Source organism: Sander vitreus, chromosome 8 (assembly GCF_031162955.1).
Source record: "Sander vitreus isolate 19-12246 chromosome 8, sanVit1, whole genome shotgun sequence".
In the NCBI taxonomy this organism is placed as follows: domain Eukaryota; kingdom Metazoa; phylum Chordata; class Actinopteri; order Perciformes; family Percidae; genus Sander; species Sander vitreus.
In genome coordinates this window covers 4,566,103-4,593,556 of record NC_135862.1, presented here as the reverse complement: position 1 = coordinate 4,593,556, position 27,454 = coordinate 4,566,103, and the positions used below count along the sequence as shown (strand labels likewise).

The 27,454-nt window shown below is 40.2% G+C and overlaps 1 protein-coding gene across 2 annotated transcripts in view; it reads left to right on the top strand.

Moving 5' to 3' along the window:
* Positions 1–530: 530 nt before the first annotated feature.
* pot1 (protection of telomeres 1 homolog) overlaps positions 531–27,454 on the top strand; it is a 71,137-nt gene continuing 44,213 nt past the window's right edge. For both annotated transcript variants that reach the window (XM_078256460.1, XM_078256459.1), the window contains exons 1-6: positions 531–597; positions 15,732–15,859; positions 17,301–17,373; positions 20,307–20,407; positions 24,332–24,439; positions 25,156–25,233. In XM_078256460.1, coding sequence (XP_078112586.1) covers positions 15,740–15,859; positions 17,301–17,373; positions 20,307–20,407; positions 24,332–24,439; positions 25,156–25,233 — 480 coding nt within the window. In that variant the 5' untranslated portion in view covers positions 531–597; positions 15,732–15,739. The remainder of the gene's footprint in view (positions 598–15,731; positions 15,860–17,300; positions 17,374–20,306; positions 20,408–24,331; positions 24,440–25,155; positions 25,234–27,454) is intronic.

Genomic DNA, 27,454 nt, shown 5'->3' with positions numbered 1-27,454 from the left:
TATTTCTGAGGACTATGGTTAACTGCTCGTCAGATCTCTGCAGGGTAAATCCAGACAGCTAGCTAGACTATCTGTCCAATCTGAGTTTTCTGTTGCACAACTAAAACAGCTTTTTTTCATACACATGTTCCACCAAAACAAATTCTTTTCCAAGGCTATTTTGCAGCGACACTGCTTAGCACCGCCCAAGATGATTGTGATTGGCTTAAAGAAATGCCAATAAACCAGAGCGCGTTTTTCTCCCATCCTGGAATGTTGTGTGGACTAGCCAGACCCTCCTTCGCAGCGCTGTGGAGGAAGGTCTGGCAAAGCAAGACTAGTTGACATGCAAGCGATTAAAACAATTAAACAAAAGGTTTAGATAAATATTTGTATTTTTTATTCATTCTATTTCTTATTTTCTCTGGCTATATTTCATTTCTTTATTATTGTTTTCTGATTGTATTATCTGTTCCCCATTACTTTCAATACAGTCAGTTTTTCCTGTTAATATAAATACGGTAGTAGTGCTTTCCAGCGGTTCCCTTCACGCATGCGCGTTACAGCAGCCTGTCAATTCGAAACCAAGCGAGGGAAGCAACCCCAACTCCTGCAACCGTAAGTTTTCCTCTCTTGTTTCCAGCATACAATGCGGTGTTTTCTTGCACATAATGACTCTTGAAGATGGGCGTTTGACCACGATGGGCCTTTTGTTAACTGTATGTCCGTTGTTTTGGGGAAGAAAATGTTTGGCCAGACCCAATCTATCAATCCTTATGTTTCGGGTTGCATTACTTATTAATACAAGCATACAGCACGTAGAGTATGGCTTTCTATATTTTACAAATCTGTAAGTTCTCCTTTAAAATACGGCCAACATCTTTTACGCATTCTTCACTAAATAACATGATGTTGGTTTGTTTTGTGTTTTGTTTTGTTACTTCTCTCAGTCCTTCTTGCCCTCAATATCATGCTACTTTCCACCGCTTGAGGTCCAAGGGACAGTTGAAATATTATTAAATAACGTGCTGCATTATGTGTTGTGTGCTAGCCGAATTCACCAAAAGCGTGTATTTATTCATAAAATCCCGTACACTATCTTCTAATGTATGTGTATGTGTGCAGAGTATCAATACAACTTTAAACCTAAGGAGTTTGAAATGGAGTTCACTTGACGTTCGATTAAACGACATAACATGGTATGTCCCGCTCGCTACAGTTTTCTTTGTTTATTAACTTACTTCAACACTGTATGAAATTAGTGTATACTTGTCATGTGTGCTACTGTAAGACGGTTAAGTTAGGAGGCTACTAAGCTGCCCGTCCGTGTTTGCTAAAGTTGGCTAGCAGGCTAACTAGCTTAACTTGCCTTAGCCAAAAGTAACTACATAACCGTAACGTGTTACACAAATATATCGGCATATTTGTATGTGGTCACTCTTCATGTTAGCATTAGCTTAGTTCTTTATTACTTCACCCCTTCAGAGTGTATAACATGAACGGTGACAGGTGGACCTGATATTTATTTAGTGTACAGTAACATTACCTACTGCAGTGGCTTAACCCCAGTTTATGTTTACATACATTCGTGTCACAGAGGTAACCAGTAGTAGAATTACATTAGGCTGTGCAATGCTTATGTTATTTTACATTTTTTGGGTTCAGGTGTTACTGAAAGCTTTACTCTACTTGACATTTGTTCTTATGCAATGATTCAATGTTTTAGAGTGATATGATGTTGTATCTGTGACCTCTAACCCTTGGTCTGTCTATTTTTGGTTGCTTGTTATGTAGGAATTGGGGCTTCAAACTAGGGCTGCACATTATTAGGAAAATATCTAAGTCTGATTATTTTGACGGATATTGCGATATGATTCACGATATTGGAGGGAATGATCATTTTTGTATCATTAGTCTCATTTTTATTTAAAAATATAAATTAAAAGATAGATAGGATTTGTAGGCTGGGACGTCTCTGCAGCACCACAATACTTTATTTTAGAATGGTTTGAAACATATTTTGCCGTTAACAAATATTGCACCCCCCCCCTGCGATTTGGATATTGCACTAGTTCATATTGCGATTTCGATAAAATTGCGATTAATTGTGCAGCCCTACTTCAAACTTAAACTCACTGTAATTCTCTTTGACAGTTTTTGTGAATCTAAATTCTTAAAATATTAAAGACGTCTTTGAGCAGCAGCAGTAGTAGTAGAAGAAGAAGAAGACATCACTCAATCACTTCTAGCTGCAGCAGTCATTATGGACCACTTTAAAAAGCTTATTTTCCTCTTATTTCTTCCAAGTCCTTTGTTCAAATGAGGTTGTGATTGTGTTAGGAAACAGCTCTGTCTGTTTTTACTGCTGCCATTTTATTGAGCTGCTGCATGGTTAATCAGATGGAGGGATGACAGTGTGGGGCCCAAAGACTTGGAAAACAAGCTAATTTACTTTCTGAAAGGAAAGAGGCTGCAGGTATTTAATAGAAGTCACCGCTGCACAAAATTTCATTAAGTTAATTTTCCGCTATTTTTATACTGTATTTGGAGTTTACACGTGGGTGTGTATGCCTTGTTCATGTCATATTGGACTTACTGCAAGTCTGTGACTTGTTAAACGTTACTTCGATATATATATATATATGTATATGTATATGTATATATATATATATATGTATATGTGTATGACTTAGGCACTAACTAATATAATTGCCTAAAAACAAAACAAATGGAGGCCTCACATCAGGGGAGACTTGTGATAGACGATTGGGCCAATTAATGTGATCACAGTGAAAGTTGGAGGCAACTAATAAAGGCTGTGTTCTTTGCAGTACCGCCACACAGTTCATGACCCTTACTGGACCCCGTACATTGCCCTGTACACACTGAAACGCCAAGTGGGCGTTTGAGGAATTAATTAACTTTATTTGTTTTTATTAAAACTCAATTTTGGGGGAGAAAACTGCAGTTTTAGTCTGGTCTGAGGGCTGAAATGGAGGCCCAATGTGAACGTACTGTCTTCTGGATTCTCTGCAGACAAATATGAGTTCTGAGCTGTGAGAGTTAAAAGTCTAGCTCTCTGTCCTGCTTTTGAATCGGTGGCCACTCGCAGTGGGATAGACCACTCAATGCGTGACCCCGGCGACCTCCTGCTGGACAGGACTTTCATATGGCTGTAGCATCCTGGTTATTTCTCCTCTTTGCCTCACTGGCTGCTGCATTACAGAGACCAGCTGTCACTTTTATCACCCTTTGCACATAAAAGGTTTCCTGCTGCAGAGGCTGAGAGAGCAGACTGAATCTGTCCAGCAGCAGGCTACCATACCTGTTCTGTGCCAGATCGGCATAGAACTGGCTAAAATATGATTACATGTTCATAGGGGTGTAATAAAAAATCGATACTCTAATATTGCGATATTTTATTTAGCAATACTGTCGATTTTTCAAAAACCCAATATTGATTATTATTATTATTATTATTATTATTATTATTTTTTTTTTTTACGTGCAAAAATATTCATGTAAGACAGTGGTTCACGTTTATGTTGTGTTTAAACCCCCTACTGCTAGATGGCTATGCTGAGACACACCACTAGTGTCCTTGCCTAGCAGTGCCTAGCAGTGCCTAGCAGTGCCTAGCAGTACCTAGCAGTGCCTGACTTTTTGCTAGAAGCTAACAACGTAGCTATGGCTGAACTTTGACCTACTTTAGCATATAAACATTGGCTCACTAAGAACCTGTGAACCACAATCCCAAACTGGCAGTTTGATTTTCTGTGTACTGAATTGTTTACCTAAAGTAAACTTCTTTGACTTTTATGCACATCATGTCTTTTTTTAAATATTAGTTTTTCTAAAATTATACTTTTAAAAAATTCCCAATATATCGCCTTACGCACAGTATCGAAATATATTGCAATGTATTGAATCGTGACCCATGTATCGTGATACGTATCGTATCGCCAGATTCTTGCCAATACACAGCCCTACATGTTAATGGCTTTGTAGTGACACCTGTAAGTAACACTGATGGGTTGAAAATGGGACTGAAGGGTTTTGTCATTTTTAAATTGAAATGGCAGTCTAAAAGTGGGTCTTCCAAATTGTATTTGCATTTTAATGTTTTTACAGTTTAGCTGTAAGACATCAGTGGCTGACAAATTTACAGATCTGTAGCTATGGGATGTCCCGATCAGCTTTTTTGGCTCCCCGATCTGATTTTTTTTTTAAATATTGAATATCTGTCAATACCGAGTCCCGATCCGATACTTGTATTTGCCTAGATAATAGAGCTGCACACCGTTTTTTTGTTTACAAAAATAACTAAGTAACTAAAAAATGTCTTCAGCATATTACATTGAACTTGGTGCAAGCTAGCATTTTTGTAAAACTCCCATACACAATCAACTTCTACTTAGATTGGTGCAGAATTTACAGAAGTAAACGATTGGAGTTTGGTAATCAGGGTTATTGCTGATCCCCGATCAGTTAAAAAAATGCCCATATCGGCTCTGAGCCGATACTTCCCTCTCCGATCAGGACATCCGTAGCTGTAGCATATAAATGTTAATTAGGCAAAGTACAAGTTAGTAAATTAGTAATTAGTTATTGAGTCAAACGCATCATCCTGAAAGAATAACAAGCATTTTTCTTACAGTATATAGAGTATGTATTTATATAGAAACACGAAAAATTTAATTATAATCTAGTTAAGTACAACTGACTACAAGATGTACCTGGAGTTGAGAAATGGAAACACAAATCGAGGAACGGTGGCATTATTTGTCAGGAACAACTTTCTCCCAAGTGGTCCTGCCTGACATGAACTAGCAATAAAGCCCGACCGATAAAGGATTTTTAAGGCTGATATCGATACAAATATTTGGTGATTTTAAAAAATCCGATATTCCGATTCTGGCCGATTTATATATTTATAAAAAAAAAGAAAATCCAGAAACGCGTAACAAAACAAACAGATTTCCCTAACATTAGTTATTTGTAGTTATTTATGAGTCCTCACTAAAATAATATGATAATGCAGTTTAAAAATAAACTTGTTTGTTTTATTGTCACAACAGAACAGAGGAACATCAAAATATATTAAAGTTCTGATAAATGAAATGTATAAAAATACAAACTTAAGATATGAAACTTAAAGTCCTTTGAGCAAAAACACAATAACAACAGAAAAAAATCAGTGTTGCCAACAGGGACGTTGTAGCGCGTCCTCTGGTGGACAAAATATGCAACGCCAACACTCAGAACATGGTTGAAGGGGGTTTAGTCCGTTTTTTATTTTATTTATCGGCCATTATAAATGCCGATGCCGATAGTTTGGAAAATGCCTAATATCGGCCGATAATATTAACTCTAACTAGTGATATCCAAAATGTGTGAATGTAACAAGACAGGTAGTGGCTGTAGTGGTGTTGTAGTGTCGGCTCAGTGCCCAGTTTGTAGATGAAGAGCAACAGCATCGGTCAGCTACTGATTCTTCATACAGAAATGCAACACAGCCCACACTTACACTGGGACAATCCTGTCTCCAGATCTATTCTGGGAGTTGGTTTTCTTTTCTGCTTCGGTTGAGCCTCTCTCTCTCTTTCTCTCATCCCCACAAAAGAAAGAAAGACAAAGATTATGCAAATGTGGAGGAAAATAGGGTTTGTGTCTTTGGCAAGCGCTCTGCCGTCGGCTGAGGGAACAGAGTACAGTTTGTGATTTTGACACAGTTTGTCGAGAGGCAGCGTCTCATCATGGCTGTTTTCAATCATTCTCCGTCTGACATGTTTTTCTTCCCCCTCCCCCTCGCTCCGTACTGATTGGCTGAAGGTTGGCAGGATTATTTTACATCTTCTTCTAGTCTATTACTTCATTTCTGACACAGAGGCATTGTAGAACAAAACACGGCAGCTTACACTGGTAAAAGAGAACAGTTTTAACTCACTGTTAGCCATCAGTAAGTAGATAAATAATTTGAAATAACATAATAAATCATATAAATATGATCATAAAATTTGGGTGTAATATCAGAATCTTCCCATAAAGAGAGGCGAAGTCCCTTACCTTCTGCTGGACCCCATGGGACCTTGTTTCATAAAAAGTATGCACTGTAGTGAACGGGGAGAGACAAATAATTATTTAATCCCATTTGAATTGAGCCACGAATTAAAAATAGGACTACGCGTAAAATGACAGTGAGCATGTGTTAACAGAACTGTGAATGAATGGATCGCTTAATCCAAAATTTCACAGCGCACCGGACAAGGTTTATTTATAACCCAGAGCAGCATCTGAAACAAGTTACCTGTTCGCCCGCTGGCTCATTTCAATATAAATGTTTTGTTACAAGTCACTGATATGACATTATTATGAACATGTGTAAAAGTAGGAATATTATGTGACAATTGCGTGGATTGGCTCTGACGGCATTCAAATCGATTACCTGAAATACCCCATCCACACCCAAATAAGTTATTTGCACCCTTTCTATAGTCTCTGTAGGCTATTGCTTTTAAATGATGCATTGTAGTGATGTATCAGTGTTTTATTAAAAAAAAAAAAAAAAAAAAAAATGTAACTGTAAATGTTTCCAAGCGCGCAGTAATGTCACTGTAGCTAATATCGTGGGATATTTAAACAGCAAAACTAAAATTTAAAGCTATAAAGTTGACAGAGGAAACATAACTCAAGTTTTAGCTTCTGAAATAATGGAGTGACGCTGTTGACTGCTGCTAGTGAATAAGTCGGGTTTGTCGCAGTACCACTTAGTTTTGTTTGAAACCGCTCCGTGAACTACATATCATATGTGTTAATTGTATAGCCCACTTGTTCTTGATAGGCTGGAAACAATAGACAGCGCTGATGCTTAGCTTAGCACGCATATGTTTATTTCATTCAACATTCATGTTTTTTTGTTGTTCAATGAAAGAATATCAAAGTTCTATTGACGTATAACTCAACATTTGTATTCACTGTATATGCCTGTCTGCTTATTACAAAACAAAATGTTTATATTTATGTTTGTATAAGTTTGTATGAATTACCCAACATTTCCAGTTCATTCTCGTAAATTCCCATTAATTCCCATGAAAGTTTCCAAATTGGAATGTTTCTAAAATTCCCCAGCTTAACTTTCCATGGAAAGTTTCCGCAAATTTACCGGAAAATTTCCGCCCCTTTGCAACCCTACTCGCACGGTATACGTCCTCTTGCTTGCTGCTCGACTTGCTCGCTAGCTAGCTAGCTTAGCTATGTTCCACAACACATGTAACGTTATCTTAGCTCATGTGTTTTTATGCTGGAAGCAAAAGAACGATCAAGACCAGTTGCTCTTGGGAGAAACGTTACATCCCTGTACGAAACGCATCAACATCGTAGCTTCAGCGAGACGTCGCTTATGCGACTTTGGGGTGAATAGTCTTTATAATTGCATATTTTCACAGTCTTATATTTCCAACAGTTTTATGATAAATGGATATTTTCTTGACTTGAAATTTTTTTTAAAACGTATGTGTAATTCATGGCTCAATTCAAACAGCAACAGCTGTAACCTGACATGCACAAAGTAGACTTTTTATATTTCCACTTAAAGTGTTAAAACGTGAGTCTTAGATGAGACTCATGTTCACTATAGACTGTACTGTAACTTGGTGGATGCCAGGAGTTAGAGATTTGTCATAATAGGTAAGTAGGTAAGGAAAAAAAATCATAGTTAACTCACAATTAATTGCAATTAATCGCACATTTCAATCTCATTTTTATCAATTCTAAATGTCCCTTGATTTCTTTTTGTCCCATTATTTTTTTTTTCTCATTTTAATGCTCTTATCAACATGGAAAAGTGGATCGGCTTGCTAAGTTTGTTCTTAGTTAGTGGTATGTGCTTCTGTCTGAAGTCCTCTTTTGTCGCCTGGCTTTGACGAGGGGGCGGAGAATTGGCATCAGCTGTGTGCTTGGCCATCAAGTGGTATTTCAGACTGGACGTGCTGCGATGATAGCTCAGTTCACAACGACAAAACACACACAAATCACTTTGGTCTTGTCAGTGGAACCATTTGGCAACTTTTTAAAAGTAAACTTTCCATTCAGAATCTCATTGCCATCCATTTCGGCGTCTCGCGCTCGCCATCCACTCAAAACATAACGTTAGCATACTACTCTTTGGCCGGCTCGCAAGCCCAAACAAGTGTGTGCGGCGTGCCTGTTGTTTTGTTTCCGGTCTAGCTAAATCCGGTGTGGTGTTGTAGTTTTTCTAACATTACTAGTTGTTGCAATAGCGTGTGGAAAAAAACTACAAATTTGCTAGGCCAAAAAGAACGTTAATCTTGCGATTAAAAAAAAATTGACGCCGTTAAAATGGGTTTGCATTAACGCCGTTAACAGCGCGTTTAACTGACAGCACTGTTTTTGTGTAACCTTGTAATTTCTATTTGTTTTCAGAAAATTGGTATCGAAAAAAAGTATTGTTTAGGAACCGGTATCGAAGTCGCGGCATTGGTACTGGTATCGAAAATATTTGAACGATACCTAGCACTAGTTCTGTGTGCAGCTGCATGCACCGGACTGTGACTCCCACACCGTGACGGTTCGGCACAAATACATAAACCGTTATAGCTGTAGTTGCTTCCCTAATCATGGTGTTGTTCATACTGTAGCTTTAATGAACAGCTGACTGCTGTCCTCTCTTTCTCTGTGTACGGTGATGTTTGTATCATTGAGCCCATGTCAGCTTCTTATCAGCTGCTGCTGCTGCTTGGTTCATCTCTCACTGCCCTCTGGGAGGATTACTCTGATTCCTACTGGAGAGGAAACTCCTCCAGTCTGCATGGAAATATCTTTTTTTAGATCTTCTACCCAGGGGTGAGAAGAAAATACGATTGTAGAAGATGATTTGTAGGGATGCGCAGATAAAAACATATATATCGTGTGTATAGTACCTCCTCCAGTTCTTCTGAATATTTTCAGCCTCTTCTGATGATGATGATGCAAGAACATGAAAAGATAAAATAAGCTATTTATTAGTTTAACAGTGCCTTGTTGAAGCTACTATGAATCAAGACCAGAATGCACTAACACTGTCAGGGTTAGAGGTTCAAGTCTCTCTTACTCATCCACCAACATGCTATTCCAATATATCGGCTAATAACATCGACCAGCGACATGACATTGGAAGCATGATTTGTATAGGTCCAATATTCACTCTTCTTTTTAGCTCGAGAGAGAGAGAGAGAGAGAGAGAGAGAGAGAGGTATTGTACAGTGGGTTCATCAGACGTTATTTGCTTAAAAACAGCTGCTGGAAACACTAGGGTTGTGTATCGAACTGGTGCCAATATGGTTCCTAATTGACCAGTATGTACTGGACTGAATATCGCAGATTTCGGTGCCACTTAAATGCCTGCGCTGCTCTCTGGTTCGCCGAAACGGACGTTACAGGCAACTGAAACCATCACTGCATATCATGCTACTTAACATTACACTTTACAGCAGTTGAGGTTTGCCTACCGTTAGCTAGTAGATGGCCTAAACACCCTTAAAGGACAATTCCGGCACAAAATGACCAGTCGAACCACGAACGCTGTGCAACCAGTAACATAGCTCTAGCAGGGCGTTCGTGGTTCGACTGGTCATGACTGTTTTCCCAAGATGGCGCCTGCCTGTATACATGAAGGGTACGGTGTTTATAATCTATCTTTTTAATAAACTGTCTGTACACTTAGAAAGTTCTCAATGCTTCTGTTTACATGTAGGGACCCTCATTATGCTACCGTTGAAGTGTGGTGATATTTTGAGCCTTTTTAATGGTGTAGAAATAGCGTTTTATCCTCTGCCCCGAAGGCTAGCTTTATAAGCTAATAAGCGGTTTGCGGCATCTTGTTTCAAGCTAGAGAGACATTCGATTAGCATGAAAACGGATCCCAGAGAACGGTCGACTCGGTACACACATGTTATTAACCCCTAGGTTCATTTTGTGCTGGAAATGTCCTTGAAAATGCTAAAAAGCTTAAGGGTCTAAAGTGTGGCTATATATCACTCGAAACGATTCCAACACTGAGACGTATAACAATCAGCATCTAAAGACACGATGTAGTCGAGCTGCACTTTTTGACAGAGTTGTCAGAGAAACGACACCAACGGGATTGTGCATTCAATTGCACATCATAAGCTCATGGAGTATTCAAGTGCATACAAATTTGACCATAGGGCCTTAGCAATAAACAAGCCCTTCTTTAATGTCGCCAACTGTAATTTTGCGCTGTAAAGTATCTGTTCAGGCACTGGTTAGGCACGGCACTTTTTTTTTTTAAAGTATTGTTTTAGCACCGGTATTGGGGGGGGGACGGGTACTGCACTGCACTGTACTTTTTTTACTGGAGGAAGTGTAATGCGGTTTAAACAGGAGTGTCTGTGTCCAGGGTCTTTCTGCCTGCCTGTTTTCTGCCCTCGTACACAGAGAGCCTGTGGCTCAGTGCTGCTGTAGTGTGGTCTTTAAATGGCTTGTAATAAATGGGTTCTTTAGGCGCTGCAGAGCTGCTCCACCTTGATATACTCCCTCCGCTTTGTATTTGCAAGCTGCTCCTAGGCTGATTTAAAAACTGAAATCACCTGCTGAGCTGAGTGAGTTTTATTTTTTTATTTATTCAATAGGTGAAACTGCTGGAGCATATGCTTGTGGCAGCTGGAGGTTTTATGTTACAGAAAATGAACCTTCAGGTTGCAGGCAACCCTGAGCTGCGTGTGATTTACCTCTGTCCATAATTAATGAGAGTACCCAGCAAAATTGGAGATTGTAAAACAGCAATTAAATATGCTAGTTTAGAGTTAAGTTTGTCTCTCAGTGTATGGTGGGAGAGTCATGTCCAGTGTACTGTTTGTGTTTATAACAGGGGAGCAGAAGTTTCAGGGGATCCTCTACAGCAGGGGTCTTCAATGTTTTTTAAGCCAAGGACCCCTTAACTGAAAGAAAGATGGAGCAGGCACCCCCTCCTACATATATTTTATAAAATGAAATTGCATATTAACTACAATAGCTACAATAACGTGTAGGGCAGCCTAAAGCCTTTAAAAGCCCTTTTTTTTTTGCACATAAGCTATTCAGATTAATAATTGTTGGCATGATTTTATAAATCATGTTTTAATGCTAAACATACATGTGGCGCACATCTGTGGATGGCCTTAGTGACTACCTTGACTGGGCCCTGTGTATTCAATTCTTCGTCAATCAATGTTGTGATAGGTAATAGAAAAAGAAGCACTTAACTGCCAACTTAGCAAATTTAGCATCCATTCCTCGTCAGCCACAGCCTGTCCCAAAAAAACCGATAATTAGACACATCACTAATGAGCAACTATAGGCTGATATAAAACCTTGCGGTGACGACCACATCGAAAAGATAAGAGTATACTCAAGAAAAGCTTCTGTAACTATGGGGAATAAACCTCAAAACCATGCGAAGCATCTGGACCCATAGTGGGTGAGATGGTTAGAAAATATGGACCGGACTGCTCGAGATATCTGTCATATTGGTCAAAAAGCTTTGGAGTCCAGGAAAGTTATTTTATCTGCTTTTATATATTTAACTGTTTTAACTGCTCTTCAATGTTTAATTTCTTATACTGCACTGTAATTTTTATTTTTTTTAATTTATTTTTTTGTCTCGTGTTTTTAATTTTTTAATCTGTTTTCATGTAAAGCACTTTGAATTGCCCTGTTGCTGAAATGTGCTCTACAAATAAAGCTGCCTTGCCTATAGGCCATTAAGCAGTGATGATTTATATTTGCTAATAATATGTTGGATTCATGTTGAAAAAAACTTTCAAAAATTAACAATAATTTTGAGGCCCCCCTGCATTGACTCTGAGGACCCCCTAGGGGTCTCGGACCCCCTGTTGAAGATCCCTGCTCTACAGGTTCATCACTTCTTGGTTTCATGATTATCAGTTTCTCAGTAGTTTAATGCATTTTGAGTCAAAGTTGACTTCTGCAGCTGTTTTGTTTTGTCAGACCAACCGTCCAAAACCCAAAGAGATTCAGTTTACTGTGATGTAAAACAGAAAAGCAGCATCCTCTCACTGCAGCTGCAGAATTCTTGTTGATACATTGTATGTCAGTCTATGTATGGACAGACATTTTAAACCATCAATAGATGTGACTTCACATTAGGGCTAGGCGATATGGAGAAAATCAAATATCACGATATTTTTGACCTAATACCTCGATAATAGTAATAATAGTAATAAATAATTTACACAGTGAGATTTTTGATAAATAATCATCAGTAATGTTGATATAATGACTAAGTGGGTAAAGGCAAATAATAGAACAGTTACAACAATCTGGTAAGTTCAGAAAATGACATCACTTTACTGTAATGCAGCCTTTGATACCAGGAAAAGACAACACTTATGCCATATTACGATATCCAAAATCTAAGACGATATATAGTCTCATATCATGATATCGTTATAATATCAATGTATGGCAATACATAATATGTAATACGAATAAATCCCCACTGCTCTACTTCACATACCGAGCTGGTAGGGAATCTGTGTCTCTGCTCATTGGCTCTTCAACATTTCACACACTATCTTGTAAGGGGAACATAAATTATCTTTTATTTATCCAGGTAAGTCGATTGAGAACTTATTCTCATTAGCAACGACGACCTGTCACATTCACACAGTTCCACATTCATACCTGGAAGCTGCCCAGTACAACCCCAGTCTGATCTGCTGGCCACTGAGCAGCTCCACTGGAGCGGTTCGGGTTAAGGGCCTTGCTCAAGGGCACCTCAGTGGTGGTAATGAGGGAGGGACAAGCACTGCTCTTTCACTTTCCCCACCCAGATTTTTTTTATCCTGCCGGTCTGGGGATTGAACCGACGACCTCCCGGTCACAAGCTCGCTTCTTAACATCTAGGCCACCACTGCCCCAAGGGCTGTAATATAACATTAAAAGTCCTCCCAGCCCATTATTCATGTTTGCTGCACTGAGCTCGTGTTTGGAGATCCATCCTCTGTCCCTCTCAGCCTCCTCCATGAGCGATGGTGTTGGGATGAACTTGCGTTACCCTCTGAGTTAATGTCCCGGAGCAGCTGAGCGGTGCGTTTCGGTGACGCTCAGAGGAGCAGGAAGGCCACCGTCTGCTTCGGGGTGACCTGGTTGATATTTGGCAGGGATCAGCTGCTGTCCCACCGCGGGGATCAGCCAATGTGGTCTCTGAAATGTAGCTGCTGTGGGATGGAGGGACAGCTCAGTCTGTAGTACGGTTAATTTACTGGAGCTGAGCTGACAAACAAACAAACCGGCTTTTGAAGCTACAGGTCAGCTCGCTGCATGTGTAGACGTGTGTGTACTTCATCGCACAGGTGGGTTTTTGTCACATTGCCAGCAGGATGCGGTGTGTCGGAGGAGCTACTGGCTCCACACGTATTCTTCGTCATAGTAAAGCAACATTTGAAATGCAACTATTTTCATTGTTGATCTGTCAACTATTTTCTCGATTAATCGATTAGTTGTTTGGTCTATAAAATGTCAGAACATGGTGAAAAATGTGGATCGGTATTTTTCCCGAAGCCCGAGATGACGTCCTCAAATGTCTTGTTTTGTCCACAACTCAAAGATATTAGAGAGTAAAGACACAAGATGACAAGAAATAATCACATTTAAGAAGATGGAACCAGAGAATTTTAACAATTTTTTTTGTTTTCTTAAAAAGACTCATTAATCGATGAAAATAGTTGCTGATTAGTTTAATAGTTGACAATGACAACTAAACGAGTTATCTTTGCAGCTCTAATTTGAAAGCTGTCTTTGATGATAACCTGAATGTTACTCAACACAGACCGATACACAGGAGTCTCTTGGAGGATTTAATGAGACTACAGGTGTATATTATGGCATGCCATCTTGGTTAGGGTTGTGTTCTGATAGGCTAGTTGTTGTTGTTTTGGCAAAGTAACTGGATTCCCTAAACTCTAAGGTAATTAATCTTTTATTAAATCTGTGATTTGTCTTTTTTCATTAGAAAACATCACTAATTATTTATCTAAATCCTAGATGCTCAAAGTGTGACCCTCGAGTCCTTGGGAACATTTTGTGCAGCCCCTGAACATGAAATGAAATACGTGCATTACATTTGAATCACCCTCGCTCCATCTAAATACTTTCACTTTCAATAGCTTACATTTAATACACTACTCGGCTACTGCGTCAAAAAAACGAGGAGGTTTCAGGAAAAATGGATTAACTTGTCGGACCTCGGGGGACAGAAAGTGAGCACCAAATTCTCCTGTTTGCAGATAAGGTCTGCCTTATCTTAAATGCCATTATGAGACCAGTCACAAATCAAATGACTTCCTGTGCTGTCCTCAATGATATGCTGGCTCCCTAAATTGGCACTCAGTCATTTAAACCTTGAGAAGCACTGGTCTAAATAGACAAAATTCTGAGCATAGAAAAATGACTGACCAGATACTTGATGTCTGCCTCAGTTCCATTTTTTTTTTTTTTTTTTTTTATAACTCCTGTGTGCACCCACTGAAAAGAGTCATTCTAGTGTTACTGTTGCACACACACAAAAAAAAGTGGACTTTTGGTGTTGTGATTCTGAGCTGCCAGGTAAGCTGCAGGTGCTGAAAGGGTGTGAACCTGCAGCTCTGTGGGGTTTGTGACGTATTTGGGCTTCAGACAGACTGACCGAGTGACTTGTAGCATCTGTAGGTCAGATCACACAGAGCAGCTCTGAGGCAGCTCGTGCCTCGGGCTCCTCCCCTCTGGTCTAAATCAAAGAGGTTTATTTGATTTTTATTTTTTTTCCTGGCTGGGTTTTCCGCCTGACTGAGCGCCTGACTGCACGGCCGAGTGAACAGCTCGCTGTACCTCGCAGGCTGTTCCTGCTCTGCCGTCCTCAGTCGACGAGGTACCACGAGGGACTCTCCGGTCAAATCTGCCAGAAATCAAACTAACGAGCTCTGACAGGAGGCAACGTGCTACCTGCTGGGAACACAGCCAACACTTTTCTAGGGTCCTCTCTGAAACGCCTCTCAGACTTTAACCCTCCCGCCGAGCTGTCGACATGGATCTGGTGGTTCCTGTCAGAGGGTTTACCCTGGTAATGAGTCGTCTCTGGTGGAGGGCAGTCAGACTGGACTTAAAACCAAAGACCTTTTTAAACCAGAGATCACTGGATGGCTGTGTGTCCTGTCTTATTTGAAGTGTGAAACCACTGACATTCACTTCTTTCCAAACCAGACTAACCTGACCTGAACATTTTTTTAGATGAATCATCAGTGACACCATTATTCACAAACCTAGCATTAAAGCAGAGACTGAACTCTAACCCAAACTCACCCTGTTTGTTGGTGCAGAAACTAGGGCTGCTCGATTGATGGGGAAAAAAAAATCATGATCACGATTATTTATGATCAATATTGAAATCACGATTATTTAACACGATTACTCACTGACTTTTGGACAGATGTTGCATTTATATTTATTGAACTTACAACAGTGAAAACGCCTTGAAATGTGACATTTCCCTTCGATACTTTTCCCGTTCAACTGTTGATTGAATTCCCCTTCAGAACACAAGACAAAGTAAGAGTTTACTTGCAAAATGTAAATAATAGTTTTTCGCGATTTACATTGTTTTTGTGATCGTCATGAGCCAAAATCCTAATTGCGATTTGAAATTTGATTAATTGCACAGCCCTAGCTGAAATAAATGTTCTCTTCATGTCCCTCAGGTGACGCCATGCCTGTCCGTGTGTTATCGGAGGGGGCGGGGCCAGGCGCCCAGGTACCAGCACACCTGACCAGGATTCCCATCTCCCTCATCACCACCAGCACCGACTGCTCCAACAAAACAGTCAAGGTTGGTTTGCAGCAGAGAGTCTTTTCATTTTGACACAATAATAAGACTGAGACATTTCTCTGAAAGACAGAAACTGTATCTGAGTGTAATAATGACTACTTTTGACTTTTGGTACTTCAAGTGTATTTTGATACCACTACTTTTTGTACTTTTACTAAAGTAAAAAATGTAATGACTTAAACCGAGTGTTGCTACTTTACTTAAGTACAACTAATTAGTCACTTTCAGGAATAAATTGGCTGAAAGTTGTTTTGTGCAGCTCTTCACATGTACAACATATTTTCCTGCACCGATAGCCATGTGGACACACTTTTATTCCCTTTTTATTTTTCGGTCACCTGTCACCACCTGTTTTTTTGTTTTTGTTTTTTTTGTATTTTTTTTTTACGCAAAGCTGTTTTCTTGTTCCTGATTAGTACGCTCCTGGGGTATACAGTGGCACTCATAAGTTTATGAACCCATGCTAAAGTTGACTAAAAAGAGGAATAAAAAAAATCATCTTTTGGAAATTGATCTTAATGCCTTAATAAAAAAATGAGGACAAATCCAATCTTTAAGGACACCAGTTTTCTTTGTGAATGAATAATGTATCGTAAATAAATAAATGTTCTTCCTTAAAATACAGGGGGCATAAGTCAGTACACCCCTATGTTAAATTCCCATAGAGGCAGACTTTTATTTCTAAAGGCCAGTTATTTCATGGATCCAGGATACTATGATCCTGATAAAGTTCTCTTGGCCTTTGGAATTAAAATAGCCCCCCCCACATCATCACATCCCCTTCACCATACCTAGAGACTGGCATGGGGTACTTTCCATAAAATCATCTCTCAATGCAAATCAAACCAGCTATTAGGTTAACTGAAATAAAACCATGCCAACCTCTAGGTATGGTGAAGGGGATGTGATGATGGGGGGCTATTTTAATTCCAAAGGCCAAGAGAACTTTATCAGGATCATAGTATCCTGGATCCATGAAATAACTGGCCTTTAGAAATAAAAGTCTGCCTGCCTCTATGGGAATTTAACATAGCGGTGTACTTACTTATGCCCCCTGTATTTTAAGGAAGAACATTTATTTATTTACCATACATTATTCATTCACAAAGAAAATTGGTGTCCTTAAAGATTGGATTTTTCCTAATTATTTTTTTAACTAAGGCATTAAGATCAATTTCCAAAAGATGATTTTTTTTTTTTTTATTCCTCTTTTTAGTCAACTTTAGCATGGGTTCATAAGCTTATGAGTGCCACTGTATTTATGAAAACCAAAGCAGGAAAGTAATCCACCTTCTGTCTCGCAACTCATTTTTGCTGCTCAGCTTTCTGACGTGGCTTCGATCCGCGGACAGGCCCTCAGTGAAATTCTGCAGAGCTTCGGTGAGACCTAAATGCTTTTCAGGTCGTCTCTAAGTAAAATGTTTTTCTTTATTTCTCCAAGGGGAAAGTGGTTCAAAAATGCCCGCTGGTGTCGTTAGCATCCGACAACGTCATCCTGAAGACTGTCATCCAAGGTAATGCTCAAGCATGTGCTTGTCTCTGTGTGTTTCAGCTGTCCATTTGAGGTTGCATTAGGTCGAAGCCGCTGCCTGCTGGGTTGTGTTATGAACTAGTTTTTTCAGAGCAGGTTGATACAGAAGGAAAGAGTGAGTTGAGTGCTGTTGTACTTCAAAGGCCAAACCAGTAACCTGTCAGTCACAGAGGGAAATCATCTTTTTGTGTGCTTTCGGTAAAAGTTTTGATGATGATTTTTAGAAAAAAGGAAACACCTGAAATTATAGCATTAAATTAAAAGATTGATTAATCAATACTTATTGGAGTTGTTGTTCACAGTTGTTGTGATCTGTGTTGGTGAATTTTGACTATCGGAGCAAAGAACAAATAATCTGACCATTTGTCATCATCGCTTCACAGCACAACAGCGTAGCTAATGTTAGATGCTGGCTATATTGACAGTCATAAAAGCCTGTGCTCACGCGGAGCTCTGTACCCATCTGGCAGGCAAACTTTTTCGGCTAAGAATTACAATAGGAACCGCTAAAAACGCAAGAACCTCGCTGTCCTCTCCACTCCTTTGAACACACTTTATTGGCTTAGAATTACGGCAACAATCGCTAAACACACTGCAAACTCACGGTCCTCTCTTCCTGATTTAAAGCCTCCCTCTCTTGGCTTAAAATAACTCACCGTTGTAAACAGGCTACATGTTGTAAACAGCCGTGGCCCGCTTGCCTGGTCCTCTGGTAATGTTAGCTAGCAGTTAGCAGGGTTAGCATGGCAGCGTTAGCCAGGACCAGTCGGCATCACTTTGCTGGCTGTGTCTCCATTTTGTTTTTGCGAGTAACGTTAAGGAACTCGGGTACTCTAGCTATATAATTCAATGTGAGTATACAAATGTTGAAATTACATTAAAGGCCCGTCCATTGTAGCCGTGATACATTAGCCTGAAGCTAATGCTTACCTGTTCAGGAGGAAATTAGCCAACTCTGCATCCTTTTGGGCTCTAAGCTGTCTCCATCTTTCAAATACATCTCCAATATTTACCCGGGGTTTGTTCTGTCTCTGGTCACGTAACTGTTAGAAACATGCCGTTCTTTTTAGGTCGGGTAGAATCTATCTCCGTTGATCCTGTTCGTTTGTTTGCTGCTTTCATGGCTGTGCTAACGTTACAGCTGCAGCGCGCTGGGTTTACGTTTCTACAGGTATATCTGGCAACCCGGCATGGCTGTCAAACTGGGCAGTTGATAACAACACAGGCCAAAAACAGACATTCCGTCACGGAACGGAAATTTTAAAAGGAGAAAATACAGACATTAGCATTGTTGTCAGAAAAGAGTTTTTCAACTTAGCGTGTTTCCTTAATATCTGATGATGCATTGGGATAATTTTTGGATTTATTACAGTAAATATATTACATATTGGACCTTTAAATTCCAGAGAGAGAGAGAGAGAGAGAGAGAGAGAGAGAGAGAGAGAGAGAGAGAGAGAGAGAGAGAGAGAGAGAGAGAGAGAGAGAGAGAGAGAGAGAGAGAGATTTTGTTCTTTCAAAGGTCAGCACTGTGAAGGTGTTTTGTTGTTGTTGGTCAACGATGCTAATTTGCATTTAAAAGTTCACAAAAGGTTAGATTGTGTAGAGCAGGTTTATCAGAGCTTGTACTGCTGGCAAATGGGACTGAACCAGACAGTAAATGTGCTGTAAAAAAATTAAGATTAAGAAAATTAAGCTGCACACTGAAGAGGTGATGGTGTGGAGTGTTTCACTGTGTAAATGTGTGTGAGCCTCTACAGACTGTATGTGTGTGTTAGGCCATCTGGATTGTAGAAGCAGACGGAGGCCAGTGTGTGTTATTGTTGTCTTGTCTGTGGCCTTCATATCTCTGAGCAGCCCGATTAAAGAGCCACATAGAGCTGAGGCTCTTATTGTGGCGGGGTACATCCTTTTATTAATTTAAAATTCTGACACCTTGTCTGTGGGTAGATCATAAATCGGATCGGCTACGCTGGTCGGCGTAGTTAGGTTTAGTCATAGGGAGTGGGGACTGGTTAGGGTAAGAATACCATGGTAAGCCAATCGGAGGCAGGGCCATGAGGCACGGGCCATGAGGCACGTCCTTTGACGTCGACACGTCTAGTGGATCCAATCTAACATCTACCCTGTATGTGTCTCCAGCTGAAGTATGAGCAGGTCCACCTCTCCTATTGTTTTATCAACAGTTTTGGTATGAACTGTCATCCAACTGGCCTTATAACATTCAATGACATCTTAATGACAAGTCCAAATGGTTCCACTTTACTCAAGGTCAAGGAAAACTATTCACGACACAATTATAATGGTGTCATGACAGCCAATGTCAAAACCAACCACTTTAATGCAATGTTAACACACATCAAGCTAAATAGTAAAAAGTTTGATAATTAGGCCTGGTATGACATATTTATGACTGGTTATAAGTTAGATTAGCTAGCTAGGTTATATTGTCTAGCTTAATGTCAAGTTGTCGTCACACAGAGATTGTTGGGTTACACTTTACTTGAAGGTATCTACATAAGAGTGACATGACACTGTCATGAACGTGTCGTAAACATTATAAACAAGTCATAAACGTTTGTGACATAACGCTTCTTTTAATAAGTGTCATTCGGTTTTTGTCATGACAAGTTATGTTTAGGGTTCATGTGTCATGACTGTGTCATGTCGCTTTTATGTAGATACCTTCAAGTAAAGTGTTACCGGTTGTTGTCTTTGTTAATGTCAATCTGTCATAACACAAACCTCTCAAACAATGCCAACTTTTCATTGAAAGTGTCACAATTTACCGAATGACACTTAATATAACAACAGTCATAAAGATTCATAAAGACTTGTATATGTTCATGACAGGTGTCATGTCAGTCTTATGCACACCCCTTTCAAATAAGGTGTTCCCACATGTTCTGTGTTTTGCAGAAGAAGATTCTCCGCCGAACTGCTCGTCTCAGAGCCCGTCCATCAACGTCATCCTGTTCGGAGCGCTGGCCAAGGACTTCAATCAAACTGTCAATCAAGGGGTACGTTCACTCAATCATCAAAGATATGATGTTTAGACAGAAACATATGTGAAGGTACAGCAGTTATTTTGGATGGTTCTCTCGAAGCATGTGTTATCAGATAAAAAGGATAGAAATATAAAATCAATATCTACCACGTTAGGAGTACCACAGATAACTCCTCAAGGTTTCTTACTGTCTTGGACTGAAGAAGTGCAAACAGTAACTTTTTTGTAGCTCCTTCTAAATGAGATTTTTCAGCATTTATGAGTCGTGTATCACGTGAATCTATATTTAGTGTGTGCAGACATGCTTTTGCGATAAAGTGTGGATGGTGATGGTGATGTCTGGCTGCTAAATCTAATTTGCAGTTTATTTTCTGATTCTTGTTCTCTCCTTTTTGTCAGTTTTAACACAGCCTGCTCGAGTGTTGTTGTGTGTGGTTTTTTCGCCTTCCTAGACAACTCCAGCTTCTTTTTGGATGTCCCATGATCTTTGCACAGAGGCCAAAAAAAAAATCAGTAGTCCATGCGCTTTTGGTAAATTTACCAAAAGCCATCCAAATAGTTTGTTTTCTAATTTAGCGCCGATGATGCGAGCCGCTTTGTCCCGCTTAATAAACACTGATGATTGTTTTGGAAAATGCTGCATGTTACTTCATCTTTTCACTTTAGAGGACACAGAAAATAATGCAACAGTGCAAAATCCTTCTCTGAAAAAGGAAAGGAAAATGCAGTTTGAGAAAAACCGGTTACACTTTACTTGAAGGTATCTACATAAGAGTGACATGACACTGTCATGAGTGTGTCATCAACATTATAAACGGTCATAAACGTTTATGACATAACGCGTCTTTTAGTAAATGTCATTCGTTTTTTGTCACGACAGGTTATGGTTAGGGTTCATGTGTCATGACTGTGTCATGTGTCATGACAGTGTCATGTCACTCTTATGTAGATACCTCCAAGTAAAGTGTTACCGAAAAACCTTGGTGTTACAAACTTATAAAACTATACGGAATACAATTTCATTTTACCGAATGAGAATATGGTGATGATGATGTCTAATGATGATAATTACTGTAAATTCTGATTCCTCATGCGAGACAAAAACAACAAACCATCCTTTCGCGTTGATTTTCCTTTAAATAAACTTGTTTAAATGGTCTACTTTTCACTTTAAATGTAAATGAGTATTTGAATTTGTACATTTGTTTTCCTTGGATGTATTTGGTTTTTCATCGTTGCTGTTCAGCTCTAACACATCTGGCACAGACCGTTTACTGGCTCTGCATACCCGACACTCTGCTTGGAATAACACATGATTTACTACATTTAATATATTCAACAGAATTATGGCAGTTGCCAGTGTCCTTGTCAAACAGAGAGAAGTTTGGAGAAGCTGCTCGGTCCTTAAAGCCTCTGAGGGCTCGAAGAACAGTCTGAAAGCCTTTTTATAACAATATAATGTAAATATTCATGTGAGATTGCATTAGGCTTGTTGGAAGGCGGTCTGTGGAAATTGCATTTTTCTGCATCATAAAGCCTTTGATTTGAATAAGGTAATGAGCTGAGTGATCTGTGTGACTTGTTGATGAGGAGGACATTATTCTGTAGGATGAGATGAATTAATTTACTTATGGTGAGGTTGGAAGAAGTGTTCGCTGAGCTGTGTCGAGCCTCCGATGGTTGGAAGTAACTGAATATCCTGGGCTTTGAAAAAAATGAAGGGGGAAGAGTGTATACCTGCAGTATATCCAGACATTAACCCAGTGATGGAATGCTACTTAGTTCACTTACTCAAGTACTGTACTTTATTATGATCGTTTTTTTTGGGCATTTTAGGCCTTTATTGGTTAGGACAGTTTAGACATGAAAGGGGCGAGAGAGGGGGGAGTGACATGCAGCAAAGGCCCGCAGGTCGGAACTGAACCTGCAGCCGCTGAGGCGAGGACTGAGCCTCTGTAAATGGGCGCGCGTTCTACCAGGTGAGTTACCCAGGCGCCCAAGTACTGTACTTTAGTCCAATTTTGTACTTTACTATGTTCATTTCATGCTACTTTCTACTTCTACTCCACTAAACGTCTCTTAATCGGATTAATAATATGAAATATAATTAATAAATATATATGATGGATTGCAGATTAAGTTATAGATAGAAGTATATAAGTAATTAAAATGAGCTCCACCGTTACCAGCTGCAACGTTAAAGTGATGAACATATTAATGCATTCACAAATAATTCAGTAATATAATATATACACATTTCTAAAATGGGCCATTCTGCAGAGTAAAATATTTTGGTACTTTAAGTATATTTTGATGCTCATACTTTTGTACTTTCACTTAAATAACATTTTGAATGCAGGACTTTTACTTGTAACACAGTATTCTTACACAGTTGTACTGTTTCTTTTACTTAAGTACAAGATATGGGTACTTCTTCCACCTCTGCCTAAACCACTCCAAACCATTTTATTCATATATTGATATATACGTAGACATGGACTATAATGGACAAAACTACAAAAAATAAAACCAAAGTTGCAATAAACCGGACTTATCCTTTTAACTTTAAAGTTATAATCCTTGAGATTTCATAAAATAAAACACTGTGTTTTGGTACAATTATGATATTGTTTCTGCAAAGTCCTATCAATGTATTTACATTTAGTGATCATCGCTCTATATAACAGTTTTCTGTCAGCGGCAGAGTCTGCCAGTCCTGGGCTGGATTCAAGTTCATTTGCACATAAAGGCTTTACAGAAACAATGCAGGCATGTAATCTCTTTTCTTTGATCACTGTTTACCGTTTTCTACAGCCAAATCAGAGCTATATTAAGTGACTGCTTATGCAAATCGAACATTTTTACTGCCGCTGCTTCATATTAAAAGCTTTCAACTGACTTTCAAAAATGAACAATAATTTGGAGGCCCCCCTGGAGTGACTCTAAGGACCCCCTAGGAGTCCCGGACCCCCTGTTGAAGATCCCTGATCTAGGCAAATACAAGTATCTGATCGGGACTCGCTATGAGCAGATATTAAATATTTTAAAAATCGGATCGGGGGCCAAAGAAGCTGATCGGGACATCCCTAGCTTTTATTGCGGAGCAGCCACAGGAAACGCAACTAATTTGTCACCACTAGCTCTTCTTTTTGTTCTGACAAAGTAGCTGCAGCAGAAGGGGTTTGCTGCCTCTAGATGTCTGGGACCTGCAGTACTAAACAACACTTGCTGTCACCACATCAACCAGGACTGAAATGTTACGGATTACAACTTTAGCGTGTGCCTCAAAGAATGGATGATCCATGAGTCATTTGTGTATCAGAGCTCTGGTGTGACAGTTCACCTCCCGCAGCTCCTTTTAAACTTTACTAACAGTGACTCTGAATCATGGTTTACTTTGAGTCCACTCTGATACTGTCACATGCGGTGATGTTTACTGAGCTGTTTTTTATTACCTGGACGGGGGGACAGGGAACACATCAGGGATAATCGTCCCGTCAGCCGCATCACACTGTGTTTGTGGTTTCACCCTCAGTGGCATCCTGATAGAAGTCAACGCACCGTAAAGCTGGTTGAAGGCAGGAAGTCATCACAGCCCAAGCCGCTGTGCGCGGCTGGAGATCGCAGGCGTTTTTGTCAGGCCGCATGTCTCCGTAACATGATTATTAAGACTATCTGCTGTCCCTTTTGTCAGCCTCGAGCGCAGACTTTAAAACTGTCTCTGGGGCAGCTGACACACACCTAACAAAAGACAATCTCCACTTTTCACACCAGCTTATCTTCGGCGGCTTGTTGTGATGTCTTACTTAACGTCTCCAAGGACGCAACATCTGCGTCAATCTGTCCTCCCTCTGGGAAGAGGGATGCATATTTATCTCTCTTTGCTCTCCGTTTTTAAATCCCTGGTTTCTCTGCTTGTTCGTCTTGTGTTCTGCAGGATGTGGTCGTGGCCTCTGGCTTCACCGTGGGCAAATCTCCCACAGTTCATAAGGACAAGCTGCACCCTTGCAACCTTCTGCTGTCGGGAGACGATGCCTGCATTTATGTGAGGAGTGTGTGTGTGTGTGTTCTTTAACTATATTTGTGGGGTCCAAAAACCGGGAATACAGTATACTTGTGGGGTCCAGCTTAGTGTAGCCAAAATGCTGGACCCCACAAGTTTAAGGGTTAAGGTTAGGCATTTACCGTAGTTGTAATGGTTAAGGTAAGGATAAGGGGCTAGGGAATGCATTATGTCAATGACGGGTCCCCACAAAGAGTGAAATGGTGTGTGATGTTTAGGGAATGCAATATGTCACTGTTAATCCTCACAAATATAAAAGGACAAACGTGTGTGTGTGTGTGAATTGAGTCTGCAGGCTGTAACAGTCTGTTAGGCCATGAGAGCTTGTGCAGGAGCTGTAAATTGAACATGACTCCACGTCAGCATCAGACTGACATAATAACAGCAAGACAAGTCTGTTTACCTGCTGATGAATCTCCCATCCTTCTCCTGTTTCGCCTGCAGGCTCAGTCGTCACTACGTTAACAACTGACTCTCCCTCATTTGTAGGGCTGCAACTGACGATTATTTTCAATGTCGATTAAATTATTTTCTCGATTAATCAATGAGTTATTTGATCTATAAAATGTCAAAAAATAGAAGAAGAAAAAAAGTGTAAACTTCAGGCCACTTACGTAGGTTATGGCGAAAACATTGCGTGGAGCTCCCGCAGAACCATAAATCAGCCTTAATGCCTCCTCTCTGTCTTCATCCTTTAGGTGACCCTCCTGCCGCCCCCGCTTCTCGATCTCAGATCCCCGCCGGCCGCCAAGAGGAGCTCTGCGCTCTCCGCTGAGGTCAGAGTCAGATTCTTTTGGCTTTTGGTTGGCTGGAGAGGCTACTGGAGTGTAGTGGGGGTCTTGTATCTGTCAGGATGCTTCATGTCAGCTGCCGGCTGGATCAGTGCCACCTCGGCTGGATCAGGGTCTCGGCAGACCTCTGTGTGTGTCTGTGGTGGTGGTAATATGGAGAGGAGGATTGTCAGTTTGAGACGAGAGTCTTTTATATCTTCAAACTTCAATAACTGCGTTGAGCAACCCATCGCTTCAAACATGTAGAAATCAGTGCAGTTGATTTTACTCACGGCCCGTCCGGCTCCGTAGACGTGTCATCGGCAGAATACACGGGGGGTTATCCGTTTCTTCTTAGTCTTTAGAACAGTTCAATTTATTTTCCTTTTTTTTCGCCTTTTGGAGGAGGATTGTGACTCGTATGTGGGGAAAAAGTTTTGAAGTCTCGTTCAAATAGTGCAAGATTAATTATGTCGAAACATAAATAATACATTCCCTGTGGTTTAGAGCCACCATCGTGATGCCACGCCCCCCCACCCTGTCAGACACACACTAATCCTAGTCGCGGGTGCTGGACGGGAAATTGGCAAGTGCGTCGGTCTTAAACTAGCAAAGACACTTGCGTCGGGTTTTGCGCAGTGCTGCGCAGGGTGCAAGATGGGGTCCCTTAAGTGGAAGCAACATTTTTTTCCCCCCCTTACGTGCAACCTATTTGTGAAAAAGACCATCGCTTCAGTAGTACTGAAGCGCCTCGGCTTGGACACAGCGGTCTCGAGCGAGAGAGAGAAAAGGTGTTAACGTGGAACGCTGTCACACTTTCCTTTCTCCCCTCATTGGACTAAGTTTGTCGACACTACTGTGTGCGTTGATCAATAAGTAATGTCTTATGTCCTGTGGGTATGGGACGATGTTATGTAGGATTTATGACTAACTCATTCACGAGGGTGCTATTTTATGTGTGAGCTAATATTGCGCATCTGTTCATGTGCGCTGCAAGAGTTATGTTTCTGTTTATTGAATGCGTTATTCAGTGCAAATATAACCGGGAATGTAGTTTCATCTCAGTAATGATGGTATGTTGGGTTATAACTGTCGCTCTGTTGAAGGCAAACGTTCCACTGCACTGTCGTTCAGATCACGGACATTTGATTGAGTCTAGTCTTTAGCAGTTAAGTGAAAGTGGGTCAAGTTGTAATTTACTGCCCCTACCAGCAGGCGGCAGCATAGCCATGTAATACTGTCTATTTACAGAGGGCATTTAAATGTATGTCTGATCGTTTCTATGTTAACTGTTAGCCCATAGTAGTAGAAAAAATATTTATGTAAAGAGATATAGTAAAATAAAAAGTACCTCACCCCGTCTGACACCTGACATGTTGAGAGGAAACTGTTACTGAATTGCATATCAGTCCTTTGGATGTGCATCAAACTAACACCTAACACCAACTAGAGGTGTTGAAATGAATCAAATAATCGATGCATCGAAGCGTGGACATGGACGATGCTGCGTCGATAATCGGCCGGGCCATAATCGATTATTTCTGTTTACAATTTAATGCAGGCCTTACAACCTTTCTGTCTACATATTCTGTTATGTTTTGCACATTCAGGAAGTGCCATGTGCTCAGTGCTGTAGTTTTATGTATCCAATTTATTTAGTATTAGAGCACTGCAGAATGTTTTGTTTTTGAAGCTTGAAAAGCTATGAATTAAATATCCTACATGGCTTTAATAGAAAAATGTATTTGACTCAGTGTGATGCATCGAGATATCGAATCGCTGACATGATAATCGAATACGGAGATCAGTGAAGATTCACACCTCTAACACCAACTAACAACCTGTCCTGGCTCCTAAATGGTGGAATGAGCTCCCTATTGACATCAGGATGGCCGAAAGCTTACACATCTTCCGCCAAAGGCTAAAAACGCATCTCTTCCGACTACACCTCGGATAAACATGGAAAAAAAATATATATATAAGCTGCACTTTCATATGGCTCTTTGTAGCTTTGCTTATTTAAAGCTAATGTACTTGCACGTAGTACTTGTTGTCTGGAGTTTGAACCTTCAGGGTTGAAAGCACTTAATTAGAAGTCGCTTGAATTTGTATAGCGCTTTCCATGGACTCAAAGTCGCTTAAAATCGCGAAAATATACTTACAATTCAAGTGTTCCTTTCCAGCGGTGTCCGCCATCTTGGTTGAAAAATGTGGCCGGCTCGCTGAG